Source organism: Ctenocephalides felis, unplaced genomic scaffold, assembly GCF_003426905.1.
Source record: "Ctenocephalides felis isolate EL2017-DRISC unplaced genomic scaffold, ASM342690v1 CF-g0.4_SCAFFOLD_03572, whole genome shotgun sequence".
Taxonomy (NCBI): Eukaryota; Metazoa; Arthropoda; class Insecta; order Siphonaptera; family Pulicidae; genus Ctenocephalides; species Ctenocephalides felis.
In genome coordinates, this window is record NW_020539726.1 from 39,722,900 (window position 1) to 39,738,920 (window position 16,021).

The 16,021-nt window shown below is 27.9% G+C and overlaps 1 protein-coding gene across 1 annotated transcript in view; it reads right to left on the minus strand.

Annotated features, from left to right (window-relative positions):
• Positions 1-11,304: 11,304 nt before the first annotated feature.
• Positions 11,305-16,021, minus strand: part of LOC113388472 — a 9,169-nt gene continuing 4,452 nt past the window's right edge. The window contains exon 5 of the mRNA XM_026625848.1: positions 11,305-11,322. Coding sequence (XP_026481633.1) covers positions 11,305-11,322 — 18 coding nt within the window. The remainder of the gene's footprint in view (positions 11,323-16,021) is intronic.

Here is a 16,021-nt window from a genome sequence, read left to right on the forward strand (position 1 = left end):
TAATAACTACATCATGCGTACATTTTGTGCAAACTTTTATTAATAACAATAAAACAAAATTATATATAATTGTTATTATATATATTAACAATTTTATTAATAACATTAGTAAAAATCTATGAATATTTTTAAAAAATCTAGTGGTAAGTAGAAATTTCTGTTTAATAAAAATCTTATGTTTACAAAGCTTCAGTGTAAATTGTCAGACATGTGTATGAAACTGATTTCAAGGCAAAATGCCACTTACACCTAGTTTCATAATTTATTACAAAATTAATATGCAAAATGACATGTCAGTCAAATGTGTCTGACGAAAAAAAATATTATAGGATAAAAATTATAGGTTCTATATGAGCCATATCCATTACTTAGTGTCTGACGAAAAAAAAATAATTTAGGAAAAATTATATTTTTCCAAGCATTTTTCCTTTCCTAAATGATTCCTTTAACACATCAAGTTACCTCGATACATTTTTTTTTATTAAATTATCTAATAAATATACTATTCATATTTTATCGTGGCGTTTAACGTGTTAAATATAATACATTCCATAAATTTACTTAATAGTGTACTTAATTCCAAAACAAGATCTTAGCAAACTGTGTATAACTATAGGAATGTTTGTGGATTTTGTCTAAATTCAATATATAAATGTATATATCGATTTATACACGTGTATAACTATAGGAATGTTTGAGGATTTTGTCTAAATTCAATATATAAATGTATATATCGATTTATACACGTGTATAACTATAGGAATGTTTGTGGATTTTGTCTAAATTCAATATATAAATGTATATATCGATTTATACACGTGTATAACTATGGGAATGTTTGTGGATTTTGTCTAAATTAAATATATAAATGTATACATCGATTTATACACGTGTATAACTATAGGAATGTTTGTGGATTTTGTCTAAATTAAATATATAAATGTATATATCAATTTATACACGTGTATAACTATAGGAATGTTTGTGGATTTTGTAATTGTTATATTGAGTGAAAATAAATAATTGCATGTATAAATTATCTAAATTCAAATGATTGTTTCAAAGTTACAAATAAAAATTTTGCACCCAATTGAATTGCAATTGCAGTTTTTATAAATCATTCATAAATTAATATATTGACAAAAAATGTTAGAGAAGTTTGTTTTAACTTACATTAGGGCAAAATGCCACTTGTATCTAGTTTCTTACGTTTTGCTATATTATACTTTGTCATCTTCAGTGGAGTATTATCATAATTAGCTAATAACTTGCAATTATTCTATTATTATTTTAGTATTATTATTTCTTCTTGATTACCAAAAACTGGTAATTGTCATTAGTTAATTTAGAACACTAGTTAATTAGAAAAATAATAAAAATAATGAAGAATATTATACAAAAAAAATCATAAAATAATCTTCATGATCATATTTTAGAAATTCGTTAATTAATCTTAATTATTATTGAGTCGATTATTTGTACATACTGAGAAATTTATATAAATTTCTTTAAGGCAAAATGCCACTTACACCTAGGAAATAACTAGATTTCTAGCGCCGTACTAAGTTCCAAAATAAGATTTTATTAAACATGTCATATAAAATATCTCAAGAATTGTATTTTTGTATGGAATTTACTATAGTATACTTATTCCAAACCAAGATTTTAGCAAAGCGTATAAGAAAAAGTTCTGACTAAACAAACTTTTTATATGGAAATCAGTATACTTTAAATTTTAAATAAGCAAATTAGAATCCTTAATTATCAATTTAGTTGTTTATTTGCACATATGGGAAAGTTAATGCAACTTGGCTTAAGGAAAAACATCACTCACACCTAGTTTAATTATTTAACACGTTGTTTGCTATGGCAGTCATATGTGTCCGACGCTAAGATATTCTACATGAGCTATGGTAAAAGGACCTAGTACATTTATTCATTGCATCTCATGTAACTTTTAAACGGTTTGTCTAAATTATATGCATTATTTGACAAATTTGTACAAAATGAAATTATGAATAATATATACTAATATCATAAAACTCTAAAGCAACTCGGTATACTTTAAAAATGCATTCAAACATCGACAATTAATTTAATGCAATGAATGCAATCTTAAAACGACCTAGTATATTTATTCATTATATCTGTTGTAACTTTTAAACGGTGTATTTAAAATAAATGCAATATTTGACAAATTTGTGTAAAATTAAATTGTTAATAATATTAGGTTGTCAAATATCTCCCTTCCGCTTTTTTGCTCTTGGTTTATAATACAAAAAGGCGAGAGAGAGATATTTGACAACCTATTATATATTAACATCATAAACCCTAAAGCAACTCGGTATACTTCAAAATCGCATTCAAACATCGACAATTACCTAGTGCAATGAATGCAACTGTAAAACCATCTAGCACATTTTTTATTGTATCTCTTGTAACTTTTGAACAGTTTGCGTAAATTATAAATAATATTTGAAAAATTAATACAAAATTAAATTATAAATAATATATATTAACATCATAACACCCTACAGCAACTTGGTATACCTTGAAATTGCATTCAAAACTAACTCCAGGTGTAAAAAATATTGAGGCAAGTTTGTAAGTTTTACGATAATGATGGAAATTTTTTTAATAAAAATATCAGTGGACTTTTATTAATATTTAGTAAACTTTTATTAATATTTAGTAAATTTTTATTTTATTAATATTTAGTAAAATTTTATCAATATTTAAAAAAAAATAGTGGAACATGGAAATTTCTGTATAATAAAAATTTTATGTTTACAGAACTTCCGTGTAAATTGTCAGACTTGTGTGTATATGAAACTCATTTTAAGACAAAATGCCACTTACACCTAGTTTCATAATTTAATATATTAAATGCATTGTCAGTCAAATGTGTCTGACGCTGATATGTTCGATATGAATCATGTCGGATACATGTGTCTGATAAAAAAAAATTAGTATAGGAAAAAATAGCATTTTCTAAGCATTTTTCCAAGAAAATAATTCCTTTGATACATCAGACTTCCTCGACATTTTTTATTGGTTATTTAATAAAGTTACAATGCATATTTTATCATGGCCTTTAACGTGTTATTTATAATACATTCCATTAATTTACTACAAGATCTTAGCAAACTGTATGATAAATTAATAATTTAACAACTTGTCTTGAGGCAAAATGCCATTTACACCTAATAAATAACATCAAAAATAATCCTTGCACAAAACATTACAATTCAAATTTCATTTTCGTCTTCGGGTGCATTTATGTATTTCTGCACCGATCAAATAATAACAAAACACCTGGTGACGTCATCATCCTATGCATCGAGTGCATCGGATTTATGCCCTTATATGGTAATACCTTAGAAAGGGACAGGGATAAATTGCCAAAAATCGTGCAAATTTAGTTCTTGTCGAACACTTGATGTGATCGGATGTCGCCTTCGGTTGTCGGTCTTAAATCGTCAGAGTTCTTCCGAGTGCATTTCTTGTCTTTGTCGAAGGTCGTGGTAAATAAAATTGAATTAGAAGTCAAATAAAAGGTAAGTAATATATTATTTTTAGTAATATATATTGTATATTTATTTATGCATATATTTTGCATATTATTTATATTTATAGACTTGTAAAACCCCGTAATTTTAATTTCTTGTAACTTAATGTAATGTCTGCCTTTGCACTTTTGATGGTGCAAATGAAATATTATTTTAGAACTGAGTGTAGCGCTAGATCTAATTAATAACCTACACGTGTAGACAAATTGCTTGAACTTCCCGATAAATGTTTATAACTAGCTGTAAGTGGAATTCTGTCTTAAGGCAATTAGGGCATCGTGCCTTAAGGCAAATTGCTGGAACTTCCCGTACCAAAAATTATTATTTTTTTAAAAAACGATTAACATTTTTGAAAAAAAATTACTTTGAAAAAATAAGATTTTTGAGAAACTATAAATTGGACAAAAAATTAGTTTTTTTTGAAAAAAAAAAAAATTTTTTTTTTTGAAAAAATTTTTTTTCTCTTTATTTTGACATATTGTGGAAGATCTGAACTTTTTTTTCAAAGCAATCGTACTGCTTTAACTACATAGGGACAAAATATAAAGCGCGTAAGCGCCGCGTCGCTGTCTAACGCATAAGCATTGGTACGGAACCGATAGGAATGTTAACAAAATGTATACTTATTGTTAAAATCTCTATAAAATATCTGATAATTTGATGTGCATATGTCTAATGATCATTTTTGACCGCCAAATGGCTCATTTTTTTACTTTTTCCTTTATATCTCCGAAACCGCTGGACCTACCTTCATGAAAGTTGTATCGATTCTTCATCTTGTCAATACAAATAAAATGTTATTTGAATTATTAAAATCGGACGCTCCGTTCTCTTAAAAACTGAGTTACCGTTTTCGGAACTATTTGCCCCGTATCTTCGGAACGGCTTGACCTGCCTTTGCCAAAAACTAATCAGCACGTCTCCTTATCAATACGGATCGAATGTTTTTTTGAATTATTCAAATCGGTTGATCCGCGTTCCCGAAATCGTCGACGAAAATTTGTATCCGCACATACATACACACACATACATACATACATACACACACACACACATACATACATACACACACACATACATACATACACACACACATACATACATACACACACACATACATACATACACACATACATACACACACACACACACATACACACACACACACACATACATCCATTTTTTCTAAGGTATGCCAAAATGTTCAGAAACCTCTGAAACGTAAAGATATATAAAAATTTTCAATTTCGATTTTTTTGCGATTACTATAACTTACCCTACAGAAAGTTAAAAATCTTATCATAAGACCAACCTTTACAAAACCAGTTTTAATTGAGAAACAAATCTTTGAATTTTCCTTTATCGAAAAATAAGTTACATAACAATGTAAACAAATATTCACAATCAAATTCGAATCAAAAAAATGTTAGTCCAAGCTAAAAATTTCGAAGGTACCGTATCAATATTTTAAATACTAATCTAAAAAATTTTTGAAAATTTTTGTTTGATTTTTGTAATTGCAAATTCATCATCAGAACAGTGACATTTAATTAATTAAACTAGTGGGGTGGGTGGCATCGTGCCTTAAGGAAAATTGCTGGAACTTCCCGTACCGTAACGAAATGTTCGAGGAATACTGAATGTTTTCAAATAGATTATTATAAATGTTGTAACATTGTCTAATATTTATAAGAATTATATAAACTGAATTGCAGAGTTGAAATTATTTGTTTAAAGTATATTAGAACTATAGTTAGAATTAAAAATAAAATAAAATAAAATAAAATAAAATAAAAAAAAGCAGAAAGTTCTTTGAATCAATTGAATCGGACACTTAGTTCTCTCAAAAACTGCCATTTTTGTACATTTAGCTCTGTATCTCCGAAATGGCTGGGCCTGCCTTTGCAAAAAACCAATAACCCCTTCTCCCAATCATAACTAATTGAATGTTTTTTAGATCATTCCAATCGGATGCTCCGTTCTCTCAAAAACTCGATTTCTATTTTCTGCACTCTGTGCTCCTTATCTCCGTAACTGCTGGACCTGCCTTTGCCAAAAACTAATCAGCACATCTCCTTATCAATATGAATCGAATGTTATTTAAACCATTCAAATCGGTTGATCCGTGCGCCCTAAAACGTGACTGGAAATTTGTATCCACACATACACACACACACACACACATCCATTTTTTCTGAGGTATGCCAAAATGTTCAGAAACCTTTGAAACGTAAAGATATATAAAAATTTTCATTTTCGATTTTTTTGCGATTACTATAACTTACCCTACGGGAAGTTAATTACTTCACAATCTCAATATATTGCACTCAATCATCAAATACTAAATACACTGAATTTTAATGTTTTAGAGAAACGAGATATTTTATTAAAAATAATTTTGACAGCAAAGTTTTCACAAACCTAGTTAGTACATCCAAAAAATTTAATAATTGTTTTTTTATTGGAAATATAGTGGATATGTCTAATTATGTAGACAACTATTATGTACTTATTTGTATACTTAATTTATATGTATTAATATAAAGTGTGTTACTTCTACAGGTTGCAATTATGTCCGAGTCGATGGTCGTGAGTGAATTTATTGAAGATAATTGCCGAATTAAATGGTAAGTTGTAGTAATATATATTGCATTTTTATTATATATGTATATAGCATATTATTTGTGTATTATTTATATATTATTTGTATGTTATAATGTCGTAAAATGCCATGGTTTTAATACTTTATACAAAGTCCATCCAGTGTCGTTGTTGGTGGTGCGTTTTTAGTATTGCGCAATAAAGTGTTCAAGGACAGATGTCGATCGTATGGGATATTTGATAAAGTTTATATATATTATATAATTGTGCATAAATTTTCAACTTTTTTGGTTTAATAAGGTATTTAAATTACTGGAAAATAACTTGAAATTTCCCGGAAAACTTAAAAAATACCTTGAAAATGACAAATTTAACCTTGACCTTGTATTGAGGATGATGTATTTACCTGTTACATAATGTCTAATATTAATTGTGTAGGGCGATTATTAATGTTCTTTATACATTTCAATATTGTGCAAGTGTTTCTAACTTTTTTAGTAGGATAAAGTATTGAAATTCGTAAGAAACTTTTGGAAACTCCATTCTTATATATAAGATGCAATAGAAAACCTCATGTTGATCTATGTTCTGACTAGGAATGATTTTATTTATTCTGCCAAATGTTGTAAAACAATTTGGATGATTTCAAGAAATTTCCATGTGCATTTAGAACTAGCAAAAATTAAAATCCAAGAGAAAAATTCTATATATTTAACAAATTTTGTTTATATACTTGCGTGTTGGTTTAGTTGGTCCGAAGATAGTTCGAGACAAATTTTGAGAAAATTTTTGAAACCAAATTGAATAGTTCCAAGCTTTTTTTGTGTATATTTTCTTTATGCAGATTTTATTTCTTTTTGACAAAGTTATGCCTATCCGTTTTTGAGTTACAGCTCAAAAAGTAATAAAATCGATCAAAACATTCTTTGATTACGATCAAAGATATCTTTTATTTTTGATTGCGGTTTTTAAGTAATCGACTGCATCTAAGCACTTACAATTTCAAAAAACTTTTTAATATATTCAATTTTATACGAGTTTGTCAAATATTACATTTATTTTAGACAAACTATTTACAAGATACAAGAGATACTATGAATAAATGTTCAAGGTCGTTTTACGATTGCATTTATAACACTAAATTATTTGTAAGTTTTTGAATGCGATTTTGGGGTATACCGTATTGCTTTAGGAACTTTCATTGTTAAAAATTTTAAGAATATTTAATTTTGAACAAATTTGCCAAATATGTCAAATATTTCATTTATTTTATATGAACTCTTTGAAAGTTACAGTTGATGGTGCGTTTTAGTATTGTAAAATAGTGTTCAAGGACAAATGTCAATCGTATGGGATTTTTACTAAAGTTTATATGAATTTTATAATTGTGCATGAATTTTTAACATTTTTCGTGTGATAAGGTATTGAAATTATTGAAAAATAGTTTGAAATTTTATAGAAAACTTGGTAAATGTCTCATTTGACCTTGACCTACAGTATAGTTGATGATGCATTTACCCAAAGATATTTATTTCTTTATAAATATTAATTATGGCTATTATTATTGTGTTACATAACAGTTTCTGTAGTATAAGGTATTGGAATTCCTAAACATTTTTTGGAAATTAAATTTTTTTAAATATCTTTGGGGTTTTCTGGTGGTTTTGCACTGTCTTGGAAAAAGTAGATGTATGATTGTTTTTCAAGTTTTGTTTTGTTGAACCAATTTAAATAGTTTCAAAAGATTTACAGGTGTAGTTCTTTTAATATGCAGTTCTGTTAGGTTTTGCATATTTTTTTAGTTTAAAATACTGAAAATAACAAATTTCAATCTAAAAAAAACTTTTCAAATTTTTTAAATTTTTAATAATGCTACTCAATATTGCTTAAATTTCAGTTTTAATACTAATACATTTTTTTTTCTTTTTTTAACAGAATTTTTCTTTTCCACTAAGCGATTTTTTTTTAAAATTCTTAAAATATGCACATTTGTCTTCTAAGATATTTATTGAACAGTATTTTCGATTGTTTGAGTAAAACTTACAGAATTTTAACTTGCCTAAATGTCTTTTACAACTAGTATTAGTTTTTGTAAATTTTCTCCATGAAAATCTTGATTATTATGATTTTTAATGAATTTTTTTATCTGATTTTGGAGTATACCTAGTTGCTTTAAGGTTTTATGTTGTTAGTATACATTATTGATGATTTAATTTTCTATTAATTTGTCAAATATTGCATTTATCTTAGACAAACGGTTTAAAAGTTACAAGAGATACACTAAATAAATGCACAAGGTCGTTTACGATAGCAGTTATTGCACTATATTATTTGTGAATGTTTGAGAGCAATTTTAAGGTATACCGAGTTACTGTAGGGTGTTATGATGTAGTATATATTATAGATAATTTAATTTTATACAAATTTGTCAAATATTGCATTTATTTTATATAAACTATTCATGAGTTACAGTTAATGGTGCGTTTTAATTCTTGCATAAAGTGTTCAAGGACAAAGGGCAATCGTATAAGATTTTTATTAAGGTTTATATAAATTTTAAAATTGTGCATACATTTTAACTTTCTTGGTATGATAAGGTATTGAAATTATTGAAAAATAGTTTGAAATTTTATAGAAAACGTGGTAAATGTCTCATTTGACCTTGACCTCCAGCATAGTTGACGATGCATTTACCCAAAGCGTTTTACCCAAAGATATTTATTATTTAATAAATATTAATTGTGGCTGTCATTGATGTGTTCATAACAGTTTCTGTAGTATAAGGATTTGGAATTCTTAAAAAAAATGGAAAAATACATTTTTAAAATATTTTTACTTTTCAGGATTTTGTTTTGTATGTTTTACTTTTGATGGTTTTGGAGTATCTTAAAATAAGTCGGTGGATTTTTTTGCATATTATTTGCATAATATTTAAATATTACATTAAATATTATAAAAATTGAAATCCTGAGGGTTTCGTAGTAATATTCCTTAACACAAATAAAATTTATCTGTGCAATTAATTAGTAATATATGTTACTTATATAGAAACTACCCATATTACTTACATAGAAATTATCTTTTATTTGGAATTCAAAAATATAGAATTATTACATATCGCAACTATTACAATTTTTTTTTAAATTAGGTATAACTGGCAATTCGCCTTGAGGCAAGTTGCATGAACTTCCCTAAACATAAAATACTTATAAATTACATTTTCAAGCAAAACATGTAGTTTTTAAAAAAAAATATAATTTAGGTCTTACAATAAATGCAGTAGATGAACAAGCATAAAAAAACTCTCATAAAAAATTTTCAAAAATTTTGCGTACAATTTTAGCAAATAACTTGTTGATGTAAAAATAGTATATTATCTTATCCTTGCACAATATTTCTTATTACACCTTTTTCTCTTTTTTACAAAGGTTTTTTTTTTCAAATCATCAATGAAATGACAAATTTTGGCTTACATACATACAAACACACACACAAACACAAACACATTTCCTTGAATTTTGGTTTCGAACGATTCAGAATAAATTCCAGAATTTTTTTTAACAAACTAAACATTAACATAGGATTGATACAAAATTATTATTAATATATTTTGTTCAGTTTCTTTTTTTTTTCAAATTATTTGTTCTCCGATGTGCACTTTACTCTACTCTCCGGTTGCAGCATTCGGTTCGTAAGGTTCTTCGGTTTTTCTTCGGTTTTTAGACTTCGACTAATATAAAAAAATACAATTCGCCTTCCGAAACTTTACTTTACTTTCGGCAAGTTCATTTCATTTTCTTGTGTTACTCATGAACAGAAATAACATGGGAAAAGGACAGAACCGAACTTAGGAAAAATTTTATTAAAAAAAAAGAGGTTCACACGCGATTGAAGTAAAACTCATTTGCTACTGTACAAGATGGCATTCAAGTAAAAATAAATACATTATATAACAATTTTGAATAGCGTTTATTAGTAATATGCGGTAACACTCGTGATGCACACATTTATTAGTGTCGACGACCATTATACACATTTATATAATGATAAATTATAAATTATATATTTATAATAGCATTAAAAATACGTGTAATATTTAAAAACAAAAATGGAATTAAAGTCATACTTCAAATACATGATCGGTTTGCCATTGTAATTAGCATTCAGGACTTGAATCTTCATTAGAGAAATGAAGTAATTGCTGATTAATAAATTCTATAATATGTGAAAAAACGCCTAAACGAATATTGTTTTCGCAATTTCACTCATCGTGTAATATTTGTGTTCGAAGAACTTTATGTGATTAAAATTAACATACATTCATTGACCGTTTGTATCTATTTTTACTTTTTTCCAGACGATATTCAATTTGCACGTCAGTAGAGTCCTTTTTTCTCTGCTAAATATAATTATTTTTATAGATTGCAGAATGAAAATAAAATAAAAATAAAGTAGAGTCCTTTTCGTCATTAAATATTAATAATTTTGCTCGTTAGTAAGATCCCTTTTTTGTCTTATAGATCAATTTTGTACATTTCTATCAAGTTATTTGATCACTTGTCAGTAGAGTCCCTTTTCTATTGATTATTCATTTATTATTCGTTTGTCAATAGAGACCCCTTTTGTTTTTTTTGTCAATTTTTAGTTTTCTCGACAGTAGAGTCTTTTTTTATATTTACGAATTTCAAATTTGGTCGCCAGTAAAGTCCATTTTTAAATATTTTATATTAAAATTGTGTTTGCTTGTTAGTAGAGTTCTTTTTAGTGACATTTCTTATTCATATTTTGCTCGTCAGTAGAGTCCTTTTTCATTATTAAATATTCCCTTTGACCTTACAATCTATAAAAATAATTTTGCTCGTCAGTAGAGTTCTTTTTAATTATGAACTATCATTCTCTTTTATTTTATTTGCTCGCCAGTAGAGTCATTTTGCCTGTCAGTAGAGTTCTTTTTATTATGAACTTTCATTACTGTCATTATTGCACACAATCAAAGAACACTCTCACGTGACACGACGACCAATCACATTCGACCCGTATAGAAATGACGAATCATTGGCCGTAACGCTCTTTCGTTGCATTTGAACAGATTTACTCCTTAGTCGCGCCTAAAAAAGTTCTACTGCAAAAAGTACTAGAAAAATATAATATCCTATAAAAAGAATTAATGTAATGTAATAATTATAAAAATATTGATTTATAAAGATCTAAACGAGATCAAATTTAAATCTATGTTTTTAGAAAAACAAACTTCAGTTATTTTTGAAGTAAAACTTCTTTAGGCGCGACTAGAGTATAAATGCGTACAAATGCGACGAAAGTCCGTTACGCCAGAACTGTACGTCATTTGCTCTCGATGAGATCATTTGAATACTGGTCGATTGTGATTAGTCGTCGTGTCGTGTGAATAGAGATCTGTCGTTGTATGCGTACCGGCATCAACGTTGTATGCGTACCGATATCAACAAGGAAATCGGCATAAATAAATAAACATTTCAAAGTCACATCATAGTACAAATATTGATTTAATGAAAAATGCCCGAATCAGAAGAATATTTTACCCTGTTCCTTAAAAATAATAAAACAAATTAAACATTTGTGCCGCGTACTAAACGTAAGTTTATTGATTAGAAATTATTTCTATATTATTCGCAGTTTCTATAAATCTTTAAAGTTATTAAAATGGAAAATATTTTTTACACAAGACAGATATTACAGGTGTTCAAAAAATAAGATTGTATCGCCAGCGAAAAAGTAAAAATAATACAAGCAGTCAATGAATGTATGTTAATTTTAATTACATGAAGTTCTTCAAACACAATTATTACATGATGAGTAAAATTGCAAAAATAATATTTGTTTTTCACTGTATAAACGAATTTTAAAGAATTTATTAATAATCAATTTTTTCATTTCTCTGATGGAGGATCAAGCCATAAATGCTGATTACAATGACAAACCGATCATGTCATATTTCAAGTATGACCTTGATTACATTATTGTTTGTAAAGATTATACATATGTTTAATGCTATTATAAATATATAATTCATAATTTATCATCATATGAATTTGTATAATGCTTGACACTAATAAATTTGTGCATCACGAGTGTTACCTACCATATTATTAATAAACATTATTCAAAATTGTTATATGATGTATTTATTTTTACTTTAATGCCATCTTGTACAGTAGCAAATAAGTTTTACTTCAATCGCTTGTGAACCTTACGCGCACTCATTTTCTTATATAACAGATCTTTATTGAATAATCCAACAATGTGAAAATTTATCACAATTTGGTGTTTGATATAACTATTTATATAGAATTATTAATAATATTATTCTGATATTTTGTATAAATAATTTTAACATTAACAATGAAGAATTTTTAAGCCTATATTAAATATCTCCCTTCCGCTTTTTTGCTCTTGGTTTATAATACAAAAAGGCGGAAGGGAGATATTTGACAACCTTATATTTTTATAATGTACAATTTTACTTAAGACACTATTTTTCCAAGAACTTTGTTTTAGTTCGGCCCTGTTAATTTTTCTTGTTCCCAGAAAGTTTCTTAGAACAGTTATCAATACAGCAGTTCATACAAGTTTCAGTTTCAATAAGTTTCGACGATAAATTACCGACTTTCTAATACATTTTGCTGTTATTGCTTTCTTTAGGACAAATACTTATTTTCTTTTGTTTTTGTTAACAAATGGGGCAAGTTATTTTAATTTCTGTAGGAGGACATTTTATTTTTTATAATTGGGAGATGAATTATTATAATTAATAGAAATAGATTTATTAAAATTCATAGACTAGTTAATTATTACGATAATATAAGTTATTTATTTCTGGATACTAAAGAGAGGCCTCATTTCTTAATAAATTTAACTGAGATTTAAACAAATATTATTCAAGAAAGAGTAAAGGGTGCACATATTTCTGTAGATATTTCTTATTGAAATAGTGTATGGCATCGTGCCTTAAAGCAAATTGCTGGAACTTCCCGCACCGCAATGAAATATTCGAGGAATTTCAAACGTTTTCAAATATATTATTACAAATACTGTAACTTTCATTATTTCTGCTATCTTGTTTGTTATATCTGAGCAAATCAAATGTAAATCATAAATCATAAATCAATTTATCTTCAGAACATTAACAATCGTCATTTCATTTTGAATTCAATTTAAAAAAAAAAATAGTTGCATAATGTTACACAAAATTGAAAAAGTGCTCCCGTATAGCCACAGTCTTAAACGCATTTGTGAATAATTCTGTGCGACATTTTTACTTATACTGTGCTTAGCTTGGCGGCATTTTCACATTTTTCAGTAGTTTTCACAAAATTGGAAAAGTGTTGCAGTACATAAACAGTCTAAACGCACTTGGATAAACATTTGTACCGGAGTGGCGCTTAGACTGTGCTTAGCTTGGGTAATTTTTTGAATTATAATCCAAAATTACAAAACAAAAATATTTTATAGAAAATAAAAAGAGATGTAATAATTTTTTATCCTCGAAAGCAATTGTTTTGTCAATACGAGCAGAAAGTTTTTTAGATCATTCAAATCGGATGCTTAGTTCATTCAAAAAATGCCATTTGCTGCACATTTAGCTCTGTATCTCCGAAACCGCTGGGCCTATCTTTGCCAAAAATTAATAACCACTTTTTCCCGTCATTACGAACTGAATGTTTTTTATATAATTCAAATTCGATACTTTGTTCTCTCAAAATCTCGATTTGTATTTTTTGCATCTTTGCTTCGTATCTCCGAAATGGCCGGACCTGCCGTTGCCAAAAACTAATCAGCACATCTTCCTATCAATAGGAATCGAATGTTTTTCAAACAATTCAAATCGGTTAATCCGTGCGCCCGAAAACGTGGACGAAAAAATGCGGACATACAAAACACACACACACACACATGCTTTTTTCTGAGGTACGCCAGTAAAATGTTCAGAAACCTTCAAAACGTCGAGAAATTTTCATTTTCCCATTACTATAACTACTCTACGGGAAGTTAATAAACATATTTCTATATTTAGGCAAGATTTGCAAAATTTTCTGAACAAATTTTGGTAGTTGGTTGTTTAAGTAAGCAAAAAAACCTGATATACGATACTGAATGGGATCTTTCACTCGTTGATGCATTTATCACAACTCAACAATAAACCACGAAAGATATGTGCACTTTTTTTATTTTGATAACTACATATAAAAGAATCACGTTTTTGCGAGATTCATCAAGTTCAAGTTTGTAGTGGCTATATAAATTGCAAGGTACTTGAAAGTAATTACTGTTTTTAAAGTACACTAAGTTGCTGTAGTGCTTTACGAAGTCAAAAAAGTTCATTTAGAATTTAATTTTGTACAAATTTACCGAATATTTTATTAAAATTGCACGAACCGTTTAAAAGTTATACCAGTTTCAATAAATAAATGCACCTATCGAGTCCAGTTTGTGTAATGGCTATATGAATTGCAAGGTCATTGAAAAAAATTAGTGTTTTCAAATGCGTTTTTAAAGTACACTGACTTCCTTAAGGGCTTCATGATGTTAAAAAAGTTTATTCAGTATTTAATTTTGTACAAATTTGCCGAATATTTTATTAAAATTGCACGGACCGTTTAAAAGTTATACCAGATTTAATAAGTAAATGCGCTTATCGAGTTAGGTTTGTAAAGACTACATAAATTCCATATACTTTAGCATACCTCCATAGTATATTTTTTAGTTTTTCTAAAATTATTTTTCTCTATACATTAAGAAATGCAATAGTTCAATTAACTAATTACCATACCGATAGTACAAATAGATATATAAGATGTTTCAACGAAATAATTTACGTAGTCAAATAGTACGAACGGTGAAGACTGCTCCACCAATACACCGGTGGAGACAACTAATGGCCGTTTCGCATAATTAACAAATGAACGCTATATGTAGGGATTCTCTCTTGTGCACCTCTCGGAAGGATTCGGACATCTTGATTAGAATGTAAAAAAAATTCTACAAATTGTTGATCGAAATTTATTCTTTAGGAAAATGTTATGGCAAGGCCATGTTATGAAGAACTTTCCATACTAAATATTGACAAAAACCATGCGTAAGTGGTTGCTGTGCTTATACAGGTTGTCGAACAGAAAACTTATCTTAGAAACCGCACAAATGTCAAAAAAACGGTGTTAGATAACACTAATACACCAAAACCCCACAGCAACTCGATATACTTTAAAATTGTTATCGAACATAGGAAATTAATTAGAGTGCGTTTATTTTTGATTAGTATAACTGTGATGTTTGACAAAGTTGTTCATAATTTGAACATAATATTATATATTGCTTAGCAGAGACATATTATATATTGCTTAGCTTGAACAAAGAAAACATATTAATAAATAAAATCATAATTATTAAAATTTTCGAGAAAAATTTGAAAATCAATCTTAAATATTTGTAATGGTACTTAAATTAGAAAGGGTACAAAACCCTATTTGTGTTTAGGGTCTATAACCATGATTTTCGTAATGTGCTCGTCCAGACCTTTCATTTGATACCCCACATCGATTTTTACCATATGACGTGATTAAGAGTTATTTGACCCTTAATGACGTTTCTGGCACGGCTTCATAACATACGAGTGACGCTGCAGTTTATGTGTAAAACGCCTGGATGCACAGCAAATGCAATGACATTTTGACTGTATTCAGTAAGATTCAGTAGCATAATATATGCAAATTGGAGCGTAACATGGTCTTGCCTTAACATTTGTCTATTATGCGGCATAATCGGTCCCTATGTTGCCACCACACTCCGCCCTCAAAGAATAAAATATTTTGAAG